Raw genomic sequence first — 16,427 nt, forward strand, 5'->3', positions numbered from 1 at the left:
CCCCTGGGGGCGTCTGAATGTGAGGGGCGGAGCTCCCGCGTGCTGGCGACAGCTTGTGAGCCGCTCGGCTCCTCTCCCCCAAAGTGTGATCCCTCACCTATTCCCTTTCCTCTCTGGGGAAATTCACTAACAGCCCCCTCCGGTCCCCAGTACGTCGCCATGCCAACGCCCTGAACCACAACTTGCAGGACGACGTTCACAGCAGCTCACACTGCGACGGGTGTTCCAACGTTGACCTCCCTCGATGCTCCTACATTTTCAACCCATCAGCGGCTTCAGGGCGGGGGGGCGTTTTGATATCATCGCTGCACTTAAAAAAGTAGTCGTTTAAAATGAGCAAATACATTTCCGCTCGTTATTTTCTGCAGTTTTATGTTCTTTATATGCATACAGCTTCTGAATAGCCATATGCTTGTTGTTGTTGTGATGATGTACTTTCAGCCATCAGCTATTTCTCATCTTAATGAACAAGAAACATTTTGTAAGGAACTAGAAAAAAAAGAGATATTCGTTTTGGACCCGACGTTGAACCCTTCACTCATCTCTTTCAGGTCAAATGCATTCAAAGGGCACGTCTGCATTGGTGTGTGGGCCACATAGGCTCCCGGACCGCCAGTCAAACAGGCCCGTCTTGGAGCAACGAGACGCTCCCTTTAAAACACCGCAGCAGAGAAAAAACTTGAGTGCAGTTTCTTCTTCTTTTTTTTTTACTTAAATGTTTCAAATAAACCTTTTCGTAAATTCCTGACATCACATTTATATACATGTAATCAAATGTTGAGAAGCCGAGAGACAGACTTAATCTAATATCAAACCCTGCTGACTTTGTGCCATGAAGCATTAATGACATTTCATTTGGAAATCCAATTTAGCATTGTCTAAACCAGCGACATCTGAACCGAGCGGACGCAGGACAATGGGAAGCGGCTCGATTGGAACCATGCGGCCAAGGAAAACACTGCTAACCTGCTACGCATTAACCAATAACCAGGGGGAGGATTTCTGGAGTAAGTGATACTCCGAGCGTCTGGAGGGTGAGAGGGAGGGCCGATGGGGAGGGATGGAGGCACGAGACGGAGGGTTGACATGGAGGGACGAGACAGAGGGATGGAGCGATGAGATGCAGGGATGGATGCACGAGACGGAGGGATGGAGGGGTGAGAGGGAGGGACAGAGGGGTGAGACAGAAGGACAGAGGGGTAAGACAGGGGGATGAGATGGAGGGACAGATGGGCGAGACAGAGGGACAGATGGGTGGGACGGAGGGGTGAGATGGAGGGACAGAGGGGTGAGATGGGAGGAACGGTGGGGTGAGACACTGAGAATGGGAGTCTTGGCGAGGGAGAGACAGGGTGTGGCTGCGAGGGAGTGACGAGTGGATGTTGGAATTAACCGAAACAAAACTTTCATCAACATCAAAATGATGTAATTATTAATAATCCTTACATCCGTACAGCCAAAATGTAATGTTCAAAAAGTTGATGTTCATTCAGAAATCACTGATGACCTAAATATATCAACGTCTTTTTTTAATGCACTAAAACACGTGCGTGTATATGAGCATATAAGCAGCTTTGAAAAAACAAATATATAAATATATACAGTATACACTTCATAAGTAAAAGGTGGAGATGGTACAAACTGTCAATCAAACTTGATGTGAATATGTCTACGCTCGACATCGATGGTTCAAACACTGCACAAACAGCAACAAGACGCTCCCCATGAGGCCCTTTACACTTCAACACAAGCTTGGTCTCACTGTCAATCTCTGTAAAAACAGCCTCTACCTGCTTCTCCAGGATGCGGGAGATCTCGCCCAGCGTGCGGTCCAGCCCCGACACCTTGTTGGTGGCCCACTGGCTGCTGTCCTGGCCCTGCAGCTGCTTCAGCAGGTCCTTCACCAGGCGCTGCAGCCTGGACACAGCACATCCTGTCAAACAGCAGCTACACCCAGTGTCACTGCAGCTACACCCAGTGTCACTGCAGCTACACCCAGTGTCACTTCAGCTACACCCAGTCTCACTGCAGCTACACCCAGTGTCACTGCAGCTACACCCAGTCTCACTGCAGCTAAGAAAATAAACTCACTTGGCTTTGTACGGGGAGTCCGGGACCTGCGCCTTCGCCTCCAGTGACGACTCGTATTCCTTCGCTCTGCAGAAGGAAAGAAGGAAACGGCGCTGAATCCCGAGCGTGTCGGTAAATAACAGAGGATGAAAAGGTGCCGAGCAGTGGGGGCGAGTGGAGTCGCGGTGTTTATTTGGCCTGTCAGCCGCTCGCCAAGTGCCTCGGCTGGAAATAATCACACATGAGCTCCGACGGGAGTGTCGGCGTCACAGACTGGCATCATCTGTTCCTGTAAATCCCTCTTACCAAGGAGTCAGAGCTTCAACTCTGACTCTTCATTTCAGGGGTTTGTCAAATAAGCTGTTAAAAAGCTCTTACAGCGCGACCAGCGTTTAAGTGTTTGATCTCTGACAAGGTCACAGCCTTCATGCGGCGAACCGCTCTGGACGACCAGGAGACGCTCGCCGTCTCTCAGGAACTCTGATAAGACCAGATAGCAGCTGATCAAAGTGAGACAGAGGGCTTCACCCTCATCCATCCATCTATCGACAGAAAAAGGAATGGCTTCCTGGAAGAGAACAGGTTGATCCGTCCCCGAGGACCAGGACCAGCCCAAACATTCCGGTCCAGCATTCACAGGCTCATGTGTTCACAGGCAGCATCAAACATCAGTGGATGTGTGATGATCTGACATCGCTCAAAGTACGTTTCATGTGTTTCTTGCGGTTGATAATGTAAAAAAAGCAGCTTTACACTGAAGCCAACTCACCAGGAGTCTCATACCCCTTCCCACTGCACCAAAAACCTGGTAACACCCGATTACATCCAGCATTTGTCATCAGTGGGAAAGGTGAAACCGGGGTTTCAGTCAATAGACACGGGTTTTTATCGGCTCCGCCTCCGATCGCATCCCACCCGGGGCGACACACTTCACCTGCGCCATGCGACGTTGAAGTTCCAGATGTTGGCGCATTAGAAGACGGGAACATCAGTGTATCATCCATCACTTCATATCCCATTTAGAATCCAAAATTAAAATCAGAAGTTATTGACTTTTCCCCACATGGGGGACCATGAAATGTTCTAAGTTAGGGATCGCACCGCGGGGCCCACAGCGGAGAACCTCCACCGCCACAAGCGACGTCTCTCGCTCAGTTCTAGGAAAAGGACCAGATTCAGATTCAAGGTAAATCCTCCGTGCTGGGGTCCATTTGATAACATTATTTACCGGGTTCCCTGGGCGAGCCTAATGTGTAATGGAAGCTCACTGAACTGCGTCTGACCTGTCTCTCATCCTATATTACAATATTCATCTCTGACAGCTTTACACCCACAAGGGTTAAACAGGGAGCAGTCGTAGCTCCATCCATCACTGTCGGCCGCACGGCGGCTAGATGTGTCGTGGCAATAAAAAGCAGGAAGTGCCAATAAGGGAAAGAGACCATAAAAACTGAAACTTGCAAAAATGTAAAATCTTGTGTGCCAAAAATAGTTGAGTGCTTTCTTACCATGAAGGTGTGGTTCCTGTTTCTCCGCTTCAGAGCGGAACACACATTCACACCATAATGTATGTTTCAACTTCATGTTTATGTGTTACTAGTAGTGAATTGATGTTTGTGTCTTTAACACGTTTTAATCTTTTAACCACCGTAACCCCGTGTGGTGGACCAAGGGGCGTGGTTAGGCCGCGGCTTCCTTCCCGTGGCCGCAAAGCCCCCCCGAATCGGCTGACTCAGTGCCCGAGCGGAGCTGACTGGGCCGGGACAGGAGCTTTTCTTCATGTTCTCTGTCTTGCAGAGGGGAAACTGCGCACGGGGGTCGTCAGTCGACCAGGAGCCACAGTGAAGCGTTATTCCGCCTGCGCTCAGACTGATTGTTGTTATTATTATTATTGTTTATTATGTATCATTTAAGCCAGCGAGCCTTTCTGTTCCCCTTTTAATTAAAAAAAAAAAAAAAAAAAAACTCACACCCTGAGTGGTCCCAGTGCCAGAAGGACCCTCCCTTCTCCCTCCCTAAACCCAAACCGGGGGTACAGACTCCCACACCCTGCCTCCCAAGGGGGCGTTGCCGCTCCCCAGGCTGCTCTTGTAAATAAGAGTTTTATTCTTATTATTTTTTCTTAAGGAGTTGGTAAAATGAAATAAAAAAAGTTAGAAGTTGGAGGAAAACAAATATGAAGTATCACACTGAGGAATTAAGAGTGATACCCCTCCAGCTCTCCGTCTGACTTTTGGGTACAGGAGCGCCTTTGTGTAACCACACACACACACACACACACACACACACACACACACACACACACACACACACACACACACACACACACACACACACACACACACACACACACACACACACACACTTCCTGTAAGAGGATAAGTGGCCAGCGCTCCAGCCCAGAAAGTGCTCTGATGCGTTCCGACACGCTTGTTAAGCGGCGTTCCAAACTCACAACTGGACTTTGTTTGTTATTCCACAAAAACAAATAAAAGCACAACTAAACACACAGAGTGAGTTGAGCTGCTGAGAACCTCCGCGCTCCAATAAAACGGCAGGGGATCTGCTCACCTTTACGCTAACAGGGGCTGCGTGTTATTTATGACCTTGGAAAACCTTGAAAAGCTTGTTGCCCCGAGTGGTGGTCCCAGCCGGGGGGGGGGGGGGTTGACAGTGAACAGAGGCAGCTCACGCTGTCACTTTCTCAGCATCCAGGCTGTATCGCCACTAGCACACACTACAGTACAATCAATATATACTGTACTGTACATCCCAGACATAGCTAAACATTCTCTAGAAACAAGTAGAACTAGTGGAGTTGGACCGTTTTCCTGTAATCAACGTATGTGAGACAGCAAAGGGAGCAGACACGCTCATGGGGTAGACGGGTCCCTGCAGTAGGGTCTGGGTGTTGTCTGAAGAGAGTTGTCTTTAGTCTGCGACGGAAAAAGGGGAGCGTGTCAGTTGTTCCAGCACTAGGGGGAGCCGCTTCCACCGCTGAGGCGCCAGGGTGGAGGAGAGTGGAGACCACGTAGTGACGGAGAAGCGAGGCAGCCTGCGAGGGTGGAGGAGGAGCGGAGTCTGGAGCCTGACCAGCGGCTGGAGATACGGAGGGAGTGGTTGGATTGACGCCTCGAAGGAGAGCAACGGCGTCTTCAATTTGATCCGAGCAGTGAGGGAAGGAGGGGAGTGACATGAGGTAACTTTTGCTGAAGTCCGCCTGTCGCTTCACATCACTGTTGCATTTAATGCTCTGTGTGAGCTGCAGTAAACTTATAAAGACATTTATTCAAAGTCAATACGGTGACAACGCACGTTCCGCTCATTGCAAAATTTGTTGCAAGAGTTGAAAAGAGGACTTCCACGCATCCAGACTGGACGCATGGAAGTCCTTGTGGCCGCTGCCGTGCGTCACCCACGCTCAGTGCTTCTGCCCAAGCGGCACAACGTGACGAGAAGGGACAAGGCCGCGCTGCAGCGCCACCGAGCTGCCAGCAGATGAAAATATTCCTTTGGTAAATGTATCTCCTCACAGGAAAAGTACACAGAGCTACGTGTGATTTTAGGACCTTCATCCTCCTCCTCCTCCTCCTGTTGCCCTCACGGCTCCATCTCCAACATGGCTGCCATGTAGAATAACTCAAGGCAGGTTGACACTGAAGAGCTCAGCTTTCTATTTGTTGATTACTATTGATTTTTTTGGATACTTCATTTAAAAATCAATAGCGCAGAGAAAGAAAAATCGCCCTGGTTTACACGTACGTTAACACGCGGGGTGCACGCCGACGGAGGCCCGAGTTTTGGCAGAAGCCCCGACAGCAATTTGAGGGAAAGCTCTTAACAGGTGAAAGCGGCGTCCGTTCCATCGATTCCCCGTTTTACTCAATCGCAGAAAGTGCTCGTAAATCAAACCCATCGCTGTTTAGCCGTCTGGATGTGCATAACATCCGCCTCCATCTTGTTGTCACTCGTGAAAAGTCGCAGCTCGTCCTCTGCGACGGCGAGAGGGTGAGACGGCGTGAGAAGGAAGAGGGGAACGGGAAAGGGGAGCGAGACAGGCGGACGGACGGATCACCTGGCGTTCATCCGGGCGCGGAGCTTCTTGGCTTTCTTTCTCGCCTTCTGCCGCTCGTCTCCGTCTTTGGTGCTCTCCGACGACACCGAGCCGTCCGTCACGATGTCCACGATGTACTTCTTCAAGGAGAGATGCTCCTGCAGAAAATACAGCAACAACTTAGAAACAACCCACACACAGTGAATAAAGTACAGCTTCCTGGACACTAACCTTTGCGTGTGGTCGTGAAATTGGCAACCATGCTGGCGGTTACCAAAGCTGACAACATGCCAACATTTTTACCATTATACTGAGTGATAATGAGTTATTTATAATCCATATATTTCAATATTCTTCATTATTCTGTTTCCAAACATACAGAGGTGTACCATTCTTATTTTGCTTAACATGTAAAAACCAGCAACCAGACCACACAAGATGATTGACAATCTGGTTGCCATGGGGAAACTGGGCAACCGTTTCATTGTCAGGTCCTGAATGCCTTTATTTACAGATTAACTGTGACAATTGACATCTAAGTTACAGAGAATAAATAGGCTGTAAGTAGAGGTTGTTGTAACAGGAGGTGTGTGATCTCCTCCCTGCAACACCTTCACATCCTGTAATTACCAGAGCACACGCCGTGCCCGTGGAGCTGCTGCAGGACAAAAGCAGTCAGCCAATTATCCAGTCACCCAGCACCGGGAGGACGGGCCTCCATTCAGTGGTCTGCAACTCATCAATTCTATTATTATTATTATTATTATTATTATTATTATTATTATTATTATATTATTATTATTTTGGACCAATCAATACATTTTAAAGTATTTTTGAATATTATTTGAGAGTGGCTTGGAGTAGTTCAAGACTAATTATTCAAGATGAATAACTCAAGAACGATAATGATTGAAAATCATTCCATGAGGACTAAATAACCCATTGTAATATTTACAATGTTTTTTTTTATCAAATGCATTTAGCATGTTTGCTTTTTAATTACAAATTTTGATTTCAAATTTCAAATTTGGCTTCCATTTATTAATGTAAAGAACTTGGAGTCGCATGCTGTATATGGAGATGCTATGCAAATAAAGATTATTATTATTTATAGATTACCGAACAAATGTATATATCTATTTATATCTGAATACACATATGTGTGCATGCATGAGTAAATTACAGGGTATGCGCCACTGAGAGGGAAAAACTTTGGATCTAGCTTCCATAACATATAGGAAAATAAGTAATTTTTAACTACTACCAACTAAGAAAGAGTGAAATGTAATCACTAATATAATAATACATATTCTGTACATCACAGAAACAAGAAATATTTTAGAACTCATCTTTTTAACTTTCTAAACATAAAGAACCATGGGCTCTAAAAGGATAAAATACTGTTTTGCTTTACTATAATCTTTCAAACCAAAATACAGTAAGGGGATGCTCTGCTCATGAAAGTCTGCTCATTTGGACATTTAATGTGGAAAAGTCGCTGCGATTTTGCAAAATTGCAAACTCTTGCAAGCTGGCAAAATTGGCGCAAAGAAGGAAAGAGTCGAGGATGCTTCCACAGGGACAGTGCTGTTTTCTATCAGATATCATCACACCTCCAACAGCTGGTGGAGCGGAGGCCTAACACTACCACCTGACAGACAGCTGTCCACCTGAACGAAGAGAGACGAGCTGACCCGAGGACACCGCTGCCCCACGGCGCCACAGACTGGGGGTGGACAGCGTAACATTACACCACACGCACGCACGCGCACACACGCACACACGCACACGCACACACACACACACACACACACACACACGCCTGCACGCGCGCACACACGCACACACGCACACACACACGCCTGCACACCCGCACACGCACGTCCTGCAAAAGGCCTTTGTCACACAAAGACTGGAGCGGCTTCCAGGTTCCCAGTTGGTGTAAAACAGACAGCTGTATTTCAAGATATGATAAGATGCTGTATCCAGTTTCCATTCAGACACTGGTTCACAGTGTTTTGTTGTTTTGAAATGAACCCTAATCGCTTCTAGCATGACCGTCGACACAGCGCAGAAACCTGCAGAACCTCTGGTGGAAGGGTTTCCCCTCCTGGATATCAGCACCAGCAGACCCAGCCTGGGAGGCTTCAGCTGGCATGCTGGATATTTCATCAGGGCTCTGGGTCTGCGGTTTCAACAACAAGGCCTTCAGGAACATTCTGTCTGTCTGCTACAGGCTGGTGGTCCCTCTACTGGACAAACTGATCCAGCAGCACTTTGTCTGGTGGCGTTTCTGAGCCGTCCGTGTCACAGGGCGAACAATAAATCAATTCCTTGTGCCAGAAGTCGGAGGTCCAGGACATTATAGGACAACCGATCCGTCACATTAAAGCAGGACAGGCGACAACTCATACGTGTGAGTAAAGACATCGATCCGGCCCTGTTGATCGTCGGTGTATTGTCCATTTCATTTTCCAGTCTTTGGGAAAGACAGAAAAAGACCTGACGTAAGGGAGTGAGGCGCCTGGTGCTCGCTTCCTCCGAGGAGCCGTGGAGCGACCTCCGCTCGGTTCAGCCGAGCGAGTGTTTTAATTTAAAATCTTTCATTGCAGAGCGAGTAACAGAGCGGCTTCTGGAAAATACTTGGGCAGTTACATGAAAAAAATGGCGCGGCCCAAAACAAGCTTGCAACTTCTAGGATGGCAAACTCCCAATAAACAAAGACACGAGACGGATGGCAGCTCCCCTTAAAGGAGAAGGTGGAACCAAAATAGTTTGGGAAACTTCAGAATGTTTTCAGGCACCTCCTTCAGCAATGTCATTATTAACTGCTCTTATGTTGAAGGATCAGCAAATTGTCTTATTAGAGGAGTTATTATCTTACACTTTATCGATCCTGAATTTCCCCCCGGGATCAGTAAAGTGTCATCTCATCTTTCCCTGTTAAGCATCCAGTAAAATCTTTGGGAGTCAATGGGAAAATTATCTTAGTAGATGAATTACAGTTTTTAAAACGTTACTAAATTAGATAGGGTGGGTTAAAAAAAAACTACAAAACACAAAGTTCTGCAAACTGAAATGAAATACCACCAGTCACAAATGAATTAAAATTTCTGCGTTGGACTGAATTTGTTCAGTGAAATATTTTATAAATACACGTCAGATGGCAAAGTGAAAAGCAACTGGAATCTGGAATTGTGTCGTGAGCCGTCTCATCAACGTTGGATTGAATAAATATTGAATCGAATTGTGAGATCCTGCCCAAAACTATGGATGTGGATGAGGAGCAACGCCTCATTGATGTTGAACTGTTCTCTCCGCTTGTTCATAACCCAGTCACCTAGAAAGAACGGAATGATTTAGGAAAGAGGTAAACCAGAAGGACGTTGGAGGTGAACGCTGAGTGGCCGATCTCACGTTACGGTCGGAGCAGCCACGTCAGCGCTGCAGCTCCACGTGCGTTTCAGGGCTCGCTTGCAACAGAACCGTAGCAGCATCGAACCAGCGGAAGTATAGAAGAAGGAAAGCCCCTGTTAGAAGAACCATCACTGGGTTTCTTTACCAGGGAACGTTGAAGGAAAACGTTGGTATTTTTTTGGGAGTCTTCCTTCAAATTACCATTATTTTTAAAAGGTATGTGTATCATGTAATAATAGTGCATTTTTTAATAAATTTGACATTTATTATGTAATAACACATCCAAATTGTAATTGACGCAATTTTTAATAAACATCTGTGACGCAATAAAATGTTATATCCCCACAGTACCTAATAATGACTGCATTAGCAATAAGTTACTACAAAATGCAAAATACTGACGTATCGTGTTCAAGATGTATGTTGTATAAAGGCAGCGGTTACAGAATGCAGGTGTTATTATTTTGGCATGTTGTTATAAAATGTGGCATTATAACCTAATGCGTCATTAAAAGGGGTGAATGGGTTTGTGAGGTAGGGTGTCCGGGTGTCTCGGGCTTCAGGGGGTCTGAGGGATCTAAGGGGTCCTGAGGTCTGAGGGGTAGGGGGTCCGGGTGCCTCGTTGTTCAGGGTCTAGGGTATATAGGGGGTCTGAGGGATCTGAGGGGTCTTGAAGTCTGAGGGGTAGGGTGTCCGGGTGTCTCGGGGTTCAGGGGGTCTGGGGATGGTACGTACCACCTCCTCATCGGAGAGCTCCCTTCCCTGGATGCTGCTGCTGTCCCGGACGGCCTGCTGGTGCCTCCTGCCCTTGGTGTGGCTGTACAGGTGCACCTCCGAGGTGATCTGCGAACACAAGCAGGGGGTCAGAGGTCACCGCAGAGGACAATGGCAGCCGAGGCAGGAAGGGGTCAGCGGAGCCCCGCGGGAGCCGGGGAAACAGGACACGACATGACCCGACACCGCTCCGGTTTCCACAAACTGAAAGGGTTTAGAGTCGCCGAGCGGCCGGGCGGGGCCTTTCTGCCCACAACGCTCACTTTACTGTTTTTACAGTTTCTACAAACCAGGACACTGTTCAACTGTGAACAGCTTGCAGGCTGTCAGCTTCGTTGAAAGAGAACGCACTATATCAGAAACAATTAAAACATGAATAGTCTGGTCAACTGGTTTTAACTTTAAACTAAATGAGAACATCACAGGTTGTAGTCAGTGTGTAAAAACACCAGATAGTGTGTGATTTATTAAGACATATATTCACACGTCAGAAGCAAAATCAGGCTGTATTTTTTTTTAAGAATTTGACTGACCATAATATCTAAATGGGGTCTTCATTTGGAAGATCCTCTGATTAATTTTCACAAGACGGAGCAATTTTAACAACTGGTGAAAATTGTACTCAAACCCCTCAGATTAAAATATTTGGATGCAAAATCCAATGTCATGAATGTTATTTTCATTAGTGCTAAAAATACTCTTCAAGCCCCAGATCTGGTGTCAAATCCAGTTGTGGACAACAGCAGGCCTTGCACTGACAGGGGGGGGCAGGTGTGGAGCCGCCATGTTGTTGTCCCCCCAGAACTGGAACAAAGCCTATTTAGGACGGTCTGCATTTAATGTGATTAAATAGAGTGCCTGCTGCTGACCCCAGCACGACCTCTGTGCTGGCCAAGGTCATCTGACATTTTAACAAGATTCCATCTGTCCCTCATCCACCCTGCTCTCCGCCCGATGCAGATTCGGAGACTCGTGGTGTCTTGGTCCTGATGCGACACCTCGTCACAGATAAATAAGTCGGCTGTGGATTTGATTCCTCTTGGAGGATCCACTGATTCTCTGTCTAATCAGCAGGTTGATGCATTCAGCCAGAAAGCCACCAGGTCTCCATGCAAACCAGCCAGCTCACTTAAACATGTTGTGGGAAGGGCAAGAAGGAATTAAGACAACTAGAAAAAGTTTTGGACTGTTTTGGACTTCTACAGTTTGCGTGTTACGACTGACTCCAATGTCGCAAAATAAGGAGGGACACGACACCGGGTCAAATGGAACAGAATGCGTTTTTATATTTTTTATAAAAATAATAAGATATCAAATGAAAAGCCCCCGCCAATGTCAAGCAGGTCACACACACACACACACACACACACACACACACACACACACACACACACACACACACACACACACACACACACACACACACACACACACACACACACACACACACACACACACACACACACTTCCTGTAAGAGGATAAGTGGCCAGCGCTCCAGCCCAGAAAGTGCTCTGATGCGTTGCAAAGACATTTCACTGCATGTATGTACGTATGTATATCTATGTGACAAATAAACCTCTTGAATCTTGAATGTGCGTTCGTAGCCCCAACCTGCACATATATAACAAATTGGATGATGATGTCATAAAGCGTCTCCACATACTCCACAGAATCATCTCGCTGCACCACCCGACCGTAAGTTTTTGATGTGTCGGTGTTGCAAGAACATTCAGTTACTTCCGGTCACATTTCTCTGATTTTCACTAATTCCTGCTCCGTATGTGGATTGATTTGGATGAAACTTGAACCACAAGATGTCTGCAACGTCCCAGTCACCTGAACCTGACACCTGAACTGTCCGTAGTTGCAGCGGCTGTTCTGCTCCAGACCGTTTTAGCGCAAAAAGTGCCACAGAGAATAAAAATAGTAATAATCCGAAAACAATAACAATAGGGGACCATCCTTACGGGATAGACCCCTGATGATAATAATAACAATAATAAATATAGCTGCAGGCAGCAATACACAGGGTCCAGTATGGACACCAATAACAATTATCCAAGTTTCCATTGAACGCAGCATCAGCTGACGTAATGACGCAAGTTTTGCGAGTCCTGCTGACACAGAAATGCTAATACAAGGATCCACTTGTTGTATGTTGTGGCTTTATCCTAAAAATGAGAATGTGTCTGTTTGCTTCCTGTCGGGTCCCTGTCTACTTCCTGTCGGGTCCCTGTCTACTTCCTGTCGGGTCCCTGTCTACTTCCTGTAGTCCAGAGTCCTGCCTCACGGTGTGTCTGTGGAAGGAAATGACTCCTTGTGGAAGTTGCCAACAACACGTTTCCGTTCAAACACATTCAACACTGCAGGCCCCTCACACACATTTCATCCACTTTTTAAACTTTTGGGACTAAAATAAAAGGGACACCAACGGGAGCCGTTGCTCTGGAGCTGCAAGCCAACGCCATGTGTGAGGTCACAAACAGGGAATATGTTTTGTTCTGTTTTCCACTCCTACACTTTGTGTTAGGACTGGATCCAATGCTGCAACATAAGGACACAGCACCGGGTTCCATGGAACACAATGAGTTTGTATTTACAAAAACGGCAAAATAATAAAATACCAAAACAATATAAAAAAAAAAAAATATATATATATATATATATAAATATAAAATAAATTAAAGAGACTAATTTGGATTCGACTGATGAGAACACATTCAGAACATGTACCTCATGAATATTCATATCTTGCCCCTTGCCCACTACCTGCTCGTCCGGACTTCCCCTTCTCCCTTTTCCTGCCGGCTAAATAAAGTCATTGTAGAATATGCGACTCATTAAAACACTAGTGTTGCCACGTCTTGGCAACGTTGGGCTTATTTCATTGTATTTTATCCAAAGTTGTCAATTGATATTCAGATTTTGAAAAACAAAACAAAAAAAACAAAAAAAAAACACTCCGCTTTGCCTTTGAGCTCTGGGGGAAAGGCCCCCCTGGAACTACTCTGAGAAGGTAGTATGTATGAAAGCCCCTTATGACAAAGAAAAGTTGACAGTGAAAACGATCAAATCTCAACTCCACCTGCAGACATCTGGGCTTTCCAGCTGCTTTGTTATAGCATATTGATGATATCTCAGGAGCTATTTAAAGATGACCTCCACCAGTCCAATGTTTTCAGTACCTGTTGCAACACAGCGACTCCACAGCCACCACCCAATTTTTGACAAATAACTGATTTGAGCAACAAAACATACAAATGTCAAGCTCTCGTTAGAACAGTACATTGCAATAAGTGACGTATGATTATCCACTCACCGTGTCATGTTTCAGTTATGCAAACTTGGTCCCACTTCTCGGAGTAAAAGCATTTCATCAACTTCTTTAATCAGGACATTTCTCCTTTATCGAGCACGATTTAAGAGGTGGAGAGCTTAACTAACCATGAGGGGTCCCCAGCAGATGGTGTTCAAAAAGCGTGTACTGGAGAGTTGCGTTGGGAATGCTTGACAACAATCAACTTATTAAGAAATATCTTTTGGAATCGTGTCAGGATTTATTTTTTTATTATTATTCATTTTTAACCCAGCCCCAACAAGTCGGCACGCTCGGACCCCGGCAGATTAAAAGGCTACGTACCACCACGTTGCAGAGCGAGCAGTGCTTCTTGCGCTCGTACGGTGTCAGTTTTGGGGCGTAGTCGGAGTTGGCGTGTCGACCGCTGCTGAGTTCCGCCGCCTTCTCCTTCCGCTGCTCCATCTGCTCCATGTGTCTGCGGCTGCTCTCGTCGTGCTAGAAACACAGCAGCGCTTGTGGACCTTCGGGTGCTGTGTCCACCCTCGTGAGCACGGGATTGTTTCCCAATTCATGCTGGTTTATGTCGTCAGAAAAGTATTGCAAAAATGCTCCAAGCCCGAAGCCACAAAAAATAGAGCTCTTTTTAAAATGGGAAGACTTTTCACGAGTGCCGGGCTTAAGGTGGCCCAGAAGGAACTTACTTTCATCTGGATCTTCTTCTGCAGTTCCTCCACAGCTTCCTGTTGGGCAGCACTCAGAGCGGCCAGACGCTCTTCTCGGTCCCTGGAAGAGAAACAGGAGAACAGTCAATGCAGGTGAGCAGTGGCAGTTTGGTTTGGCTCGTTTGCCCCAGGCAGACTAGCCTGTGCTCTGATCATCACATGGGGCTCCAGAACATTGAAAACACCAACTCTAAAAAAAAAAAACCTGAATGTTTTCAAATCAATTATTTATTCTCTCCATATTTCAAACGAGACACATATTGAAATGTGTGTGACAAGGTGTATAAACAATTAAGTATTAATGAGTGACTTTGCATTAATGTGCGTATGAACCTGGCTCGCTCCCTGGCTGCGTCCTCTCTCGCTCGCTCCTTCTCCTGTCGCTGCTGTTCGATCCGGGCCTCCTGCTCTTTCCTCCTCATCAGCAGCTCCTCCACCCGGGCCTGACGCTCCGCCTCCAGCGCCCGCTTACGCTCCTACGGAAGAAGAAGAAGAGCTTCTTAAACTTCCTGCTCGCCACTATTATTACATAATTGTCTGATAGCAGTTATCTGAGCAGATGGAAATCTTTTCGTAAAATCATTAGATTCTACAATCATTGGTTGCCATTCAAATGTTGGGAGTTAAACCAATGTTAGAAATATTGCAAAAATAAATAGATATGAATTTGGTGTTTTGATCAACTGGGTTGAAGGAGGATGTGTATTATCACATTGCTATTAGCCTATACTATAACAGTGACAGGCTGAAAAAAGAACTGTGGTTTTATCAGTAATTCAACTCAATTGATGAGTGTTCCATTTAGGTCTTCCGATTATGAACCTGAATATGAATTACTAACTATTCGCTGACCATCAAGTCATCTCTCATTTTTACCTGGACGGCCTCGTCTCTCGCCTGCTTCTCCTCTTGCCGCCGCTGCCGCTCCTCCTGCAGCTCATTGAGACGCTGCTCGTACTCGTTGAGCTTGGCCAGGACGTCGTGCCGCTTGTTCTGCGCCTCCAGCGTGTTGATGAAGGCGATTTCATTCACCTGAGTGGGCAGAGGAGGCGACACATGAACACAAGATTGAAGACAAGTCTTTATTAACCCAAAAGGAAACCGCTGAGCCAACCTTGAGTGGGAAAAGGTTAAAATGTAAAAATACAAAAGACACAATAATAAAAACAGTAAAACAATTATTCAATAGTAATACAAACACTGAAAATAGCACTTAGTGTGTACATCATATTGAATGGGATTCAGATCCTCCTGAATTCCCAGGAGTTTGTGATGGATGAGGGTGAGTATGTGACTCCACCTTGGCCTCCTCCTCCTGTGCTTTCTTCACGATGGCCTGAAGCTGCAGCTCTCGTTTAAACTCCGCGTGCAGAAGTTTCTCCTCCATCATTCTACGGCGCTGATCCAACAACTCTTCCTTCCATTTCCTCACCTCTTTCTCCTGGAGAGAGAGAGAGAGAGAGAAAAAGGGGAAGGGAAAGTAAGTATATACTAATCAACCAGAGAAAAACAAGCTTCTTCTTCTTTCAGGGTGTTTCACTGAAACTGAACTCATTTCTCTATCAGAGATTTCTGAGAACACAAAGCCAATTCACAGATTTATTCTTGAACTTTCTCATCTCCCTGTGAACTAAACCAAAACGACTAGCATGTCTGCTTGAGAATGGAGGCAGGAGAGCCAGACTCAGCCAGTTCCTCATGGTTCCTCGTGGTTCCTCACCCTCTCCAGCAGCTTCTGCAGCTTGTGGGCCTTCTCCTCCCTCAGCTTGGCTCTCAGCTGCTGCGCCTTCAGCTGCTTCTCCTCGTGCTTCTTCTTGGACTCTGCGATGGTCCTGGTGGAGGAAGCAACAAAGTCAGTTCCACTACGTTGACAGAGACAGTGTATTATTCCGATGAATGTGTGCACACAAACACACTGAATGTGTTTTCCAAAAGTGTATGACAGCAACGAGGTAAGAAACAGTGACTGGACCTCTTGCGTGAGGGCGAGGACAGCTTCTCGTGCATGTGGATGCCATGCCCGGGCGGCCTGGCCGGCTCCTCCTCCACCATGTCGCCCCACGACGTGCTCTGACGCCACGGCTCCCGCGC

At 46.5% G+C, this 16,427-nt stretch overlaps 1 protein-coding gene across 1 annotated transcript in view; it reads right to left on the reverse strand.

The window, feature by feature from the left end:
- scaper (S-phase cyclin A-associated protein in the ER) overlaps positions 1–16,427 on the reverse strand; it is a 56,720-nt gene that overhangs the window by 25,337 nt on the left and 14,956 nt on the right. The window contains 11 exon segments of the mRNA XM_080001915.1: positions 1,791–1,917; positions 2,092–2,157; positions 6,146–6,282; positions 10,277–10,384; positions 13,957–14,109; positions 14,316–14,397; positions 14,670–14,812; positions 15,213–15,368; positions 15,637–15,777; positions 16,057–16,168; positions 16,309–16,427. Coding sequence (XP_079858041.1) covers positions 1,791–1,917; positions 2,092–2,157; positions 6,146–6,282; positions 10,277–10,384; positions 13,957–14,109; positions 14,316–14,397; positions 14,670–14,812; positions 15,213–15,368; positions 15,637–15,777; positions 16,057–16,168; positions 16,309–16,427 — 1,344 coding nt within the window.

Source organism: Zeus faber (assembly GCF_960531495.2).
Source record: "Zeus faber genome assembly, chromosome: 6".
Taxonomy (NCBI): Eukaryota; Metazoa; Chordata; class Actinopteri; order Zeiformes; family Zeidae; genus Zeus; species Zeus faber.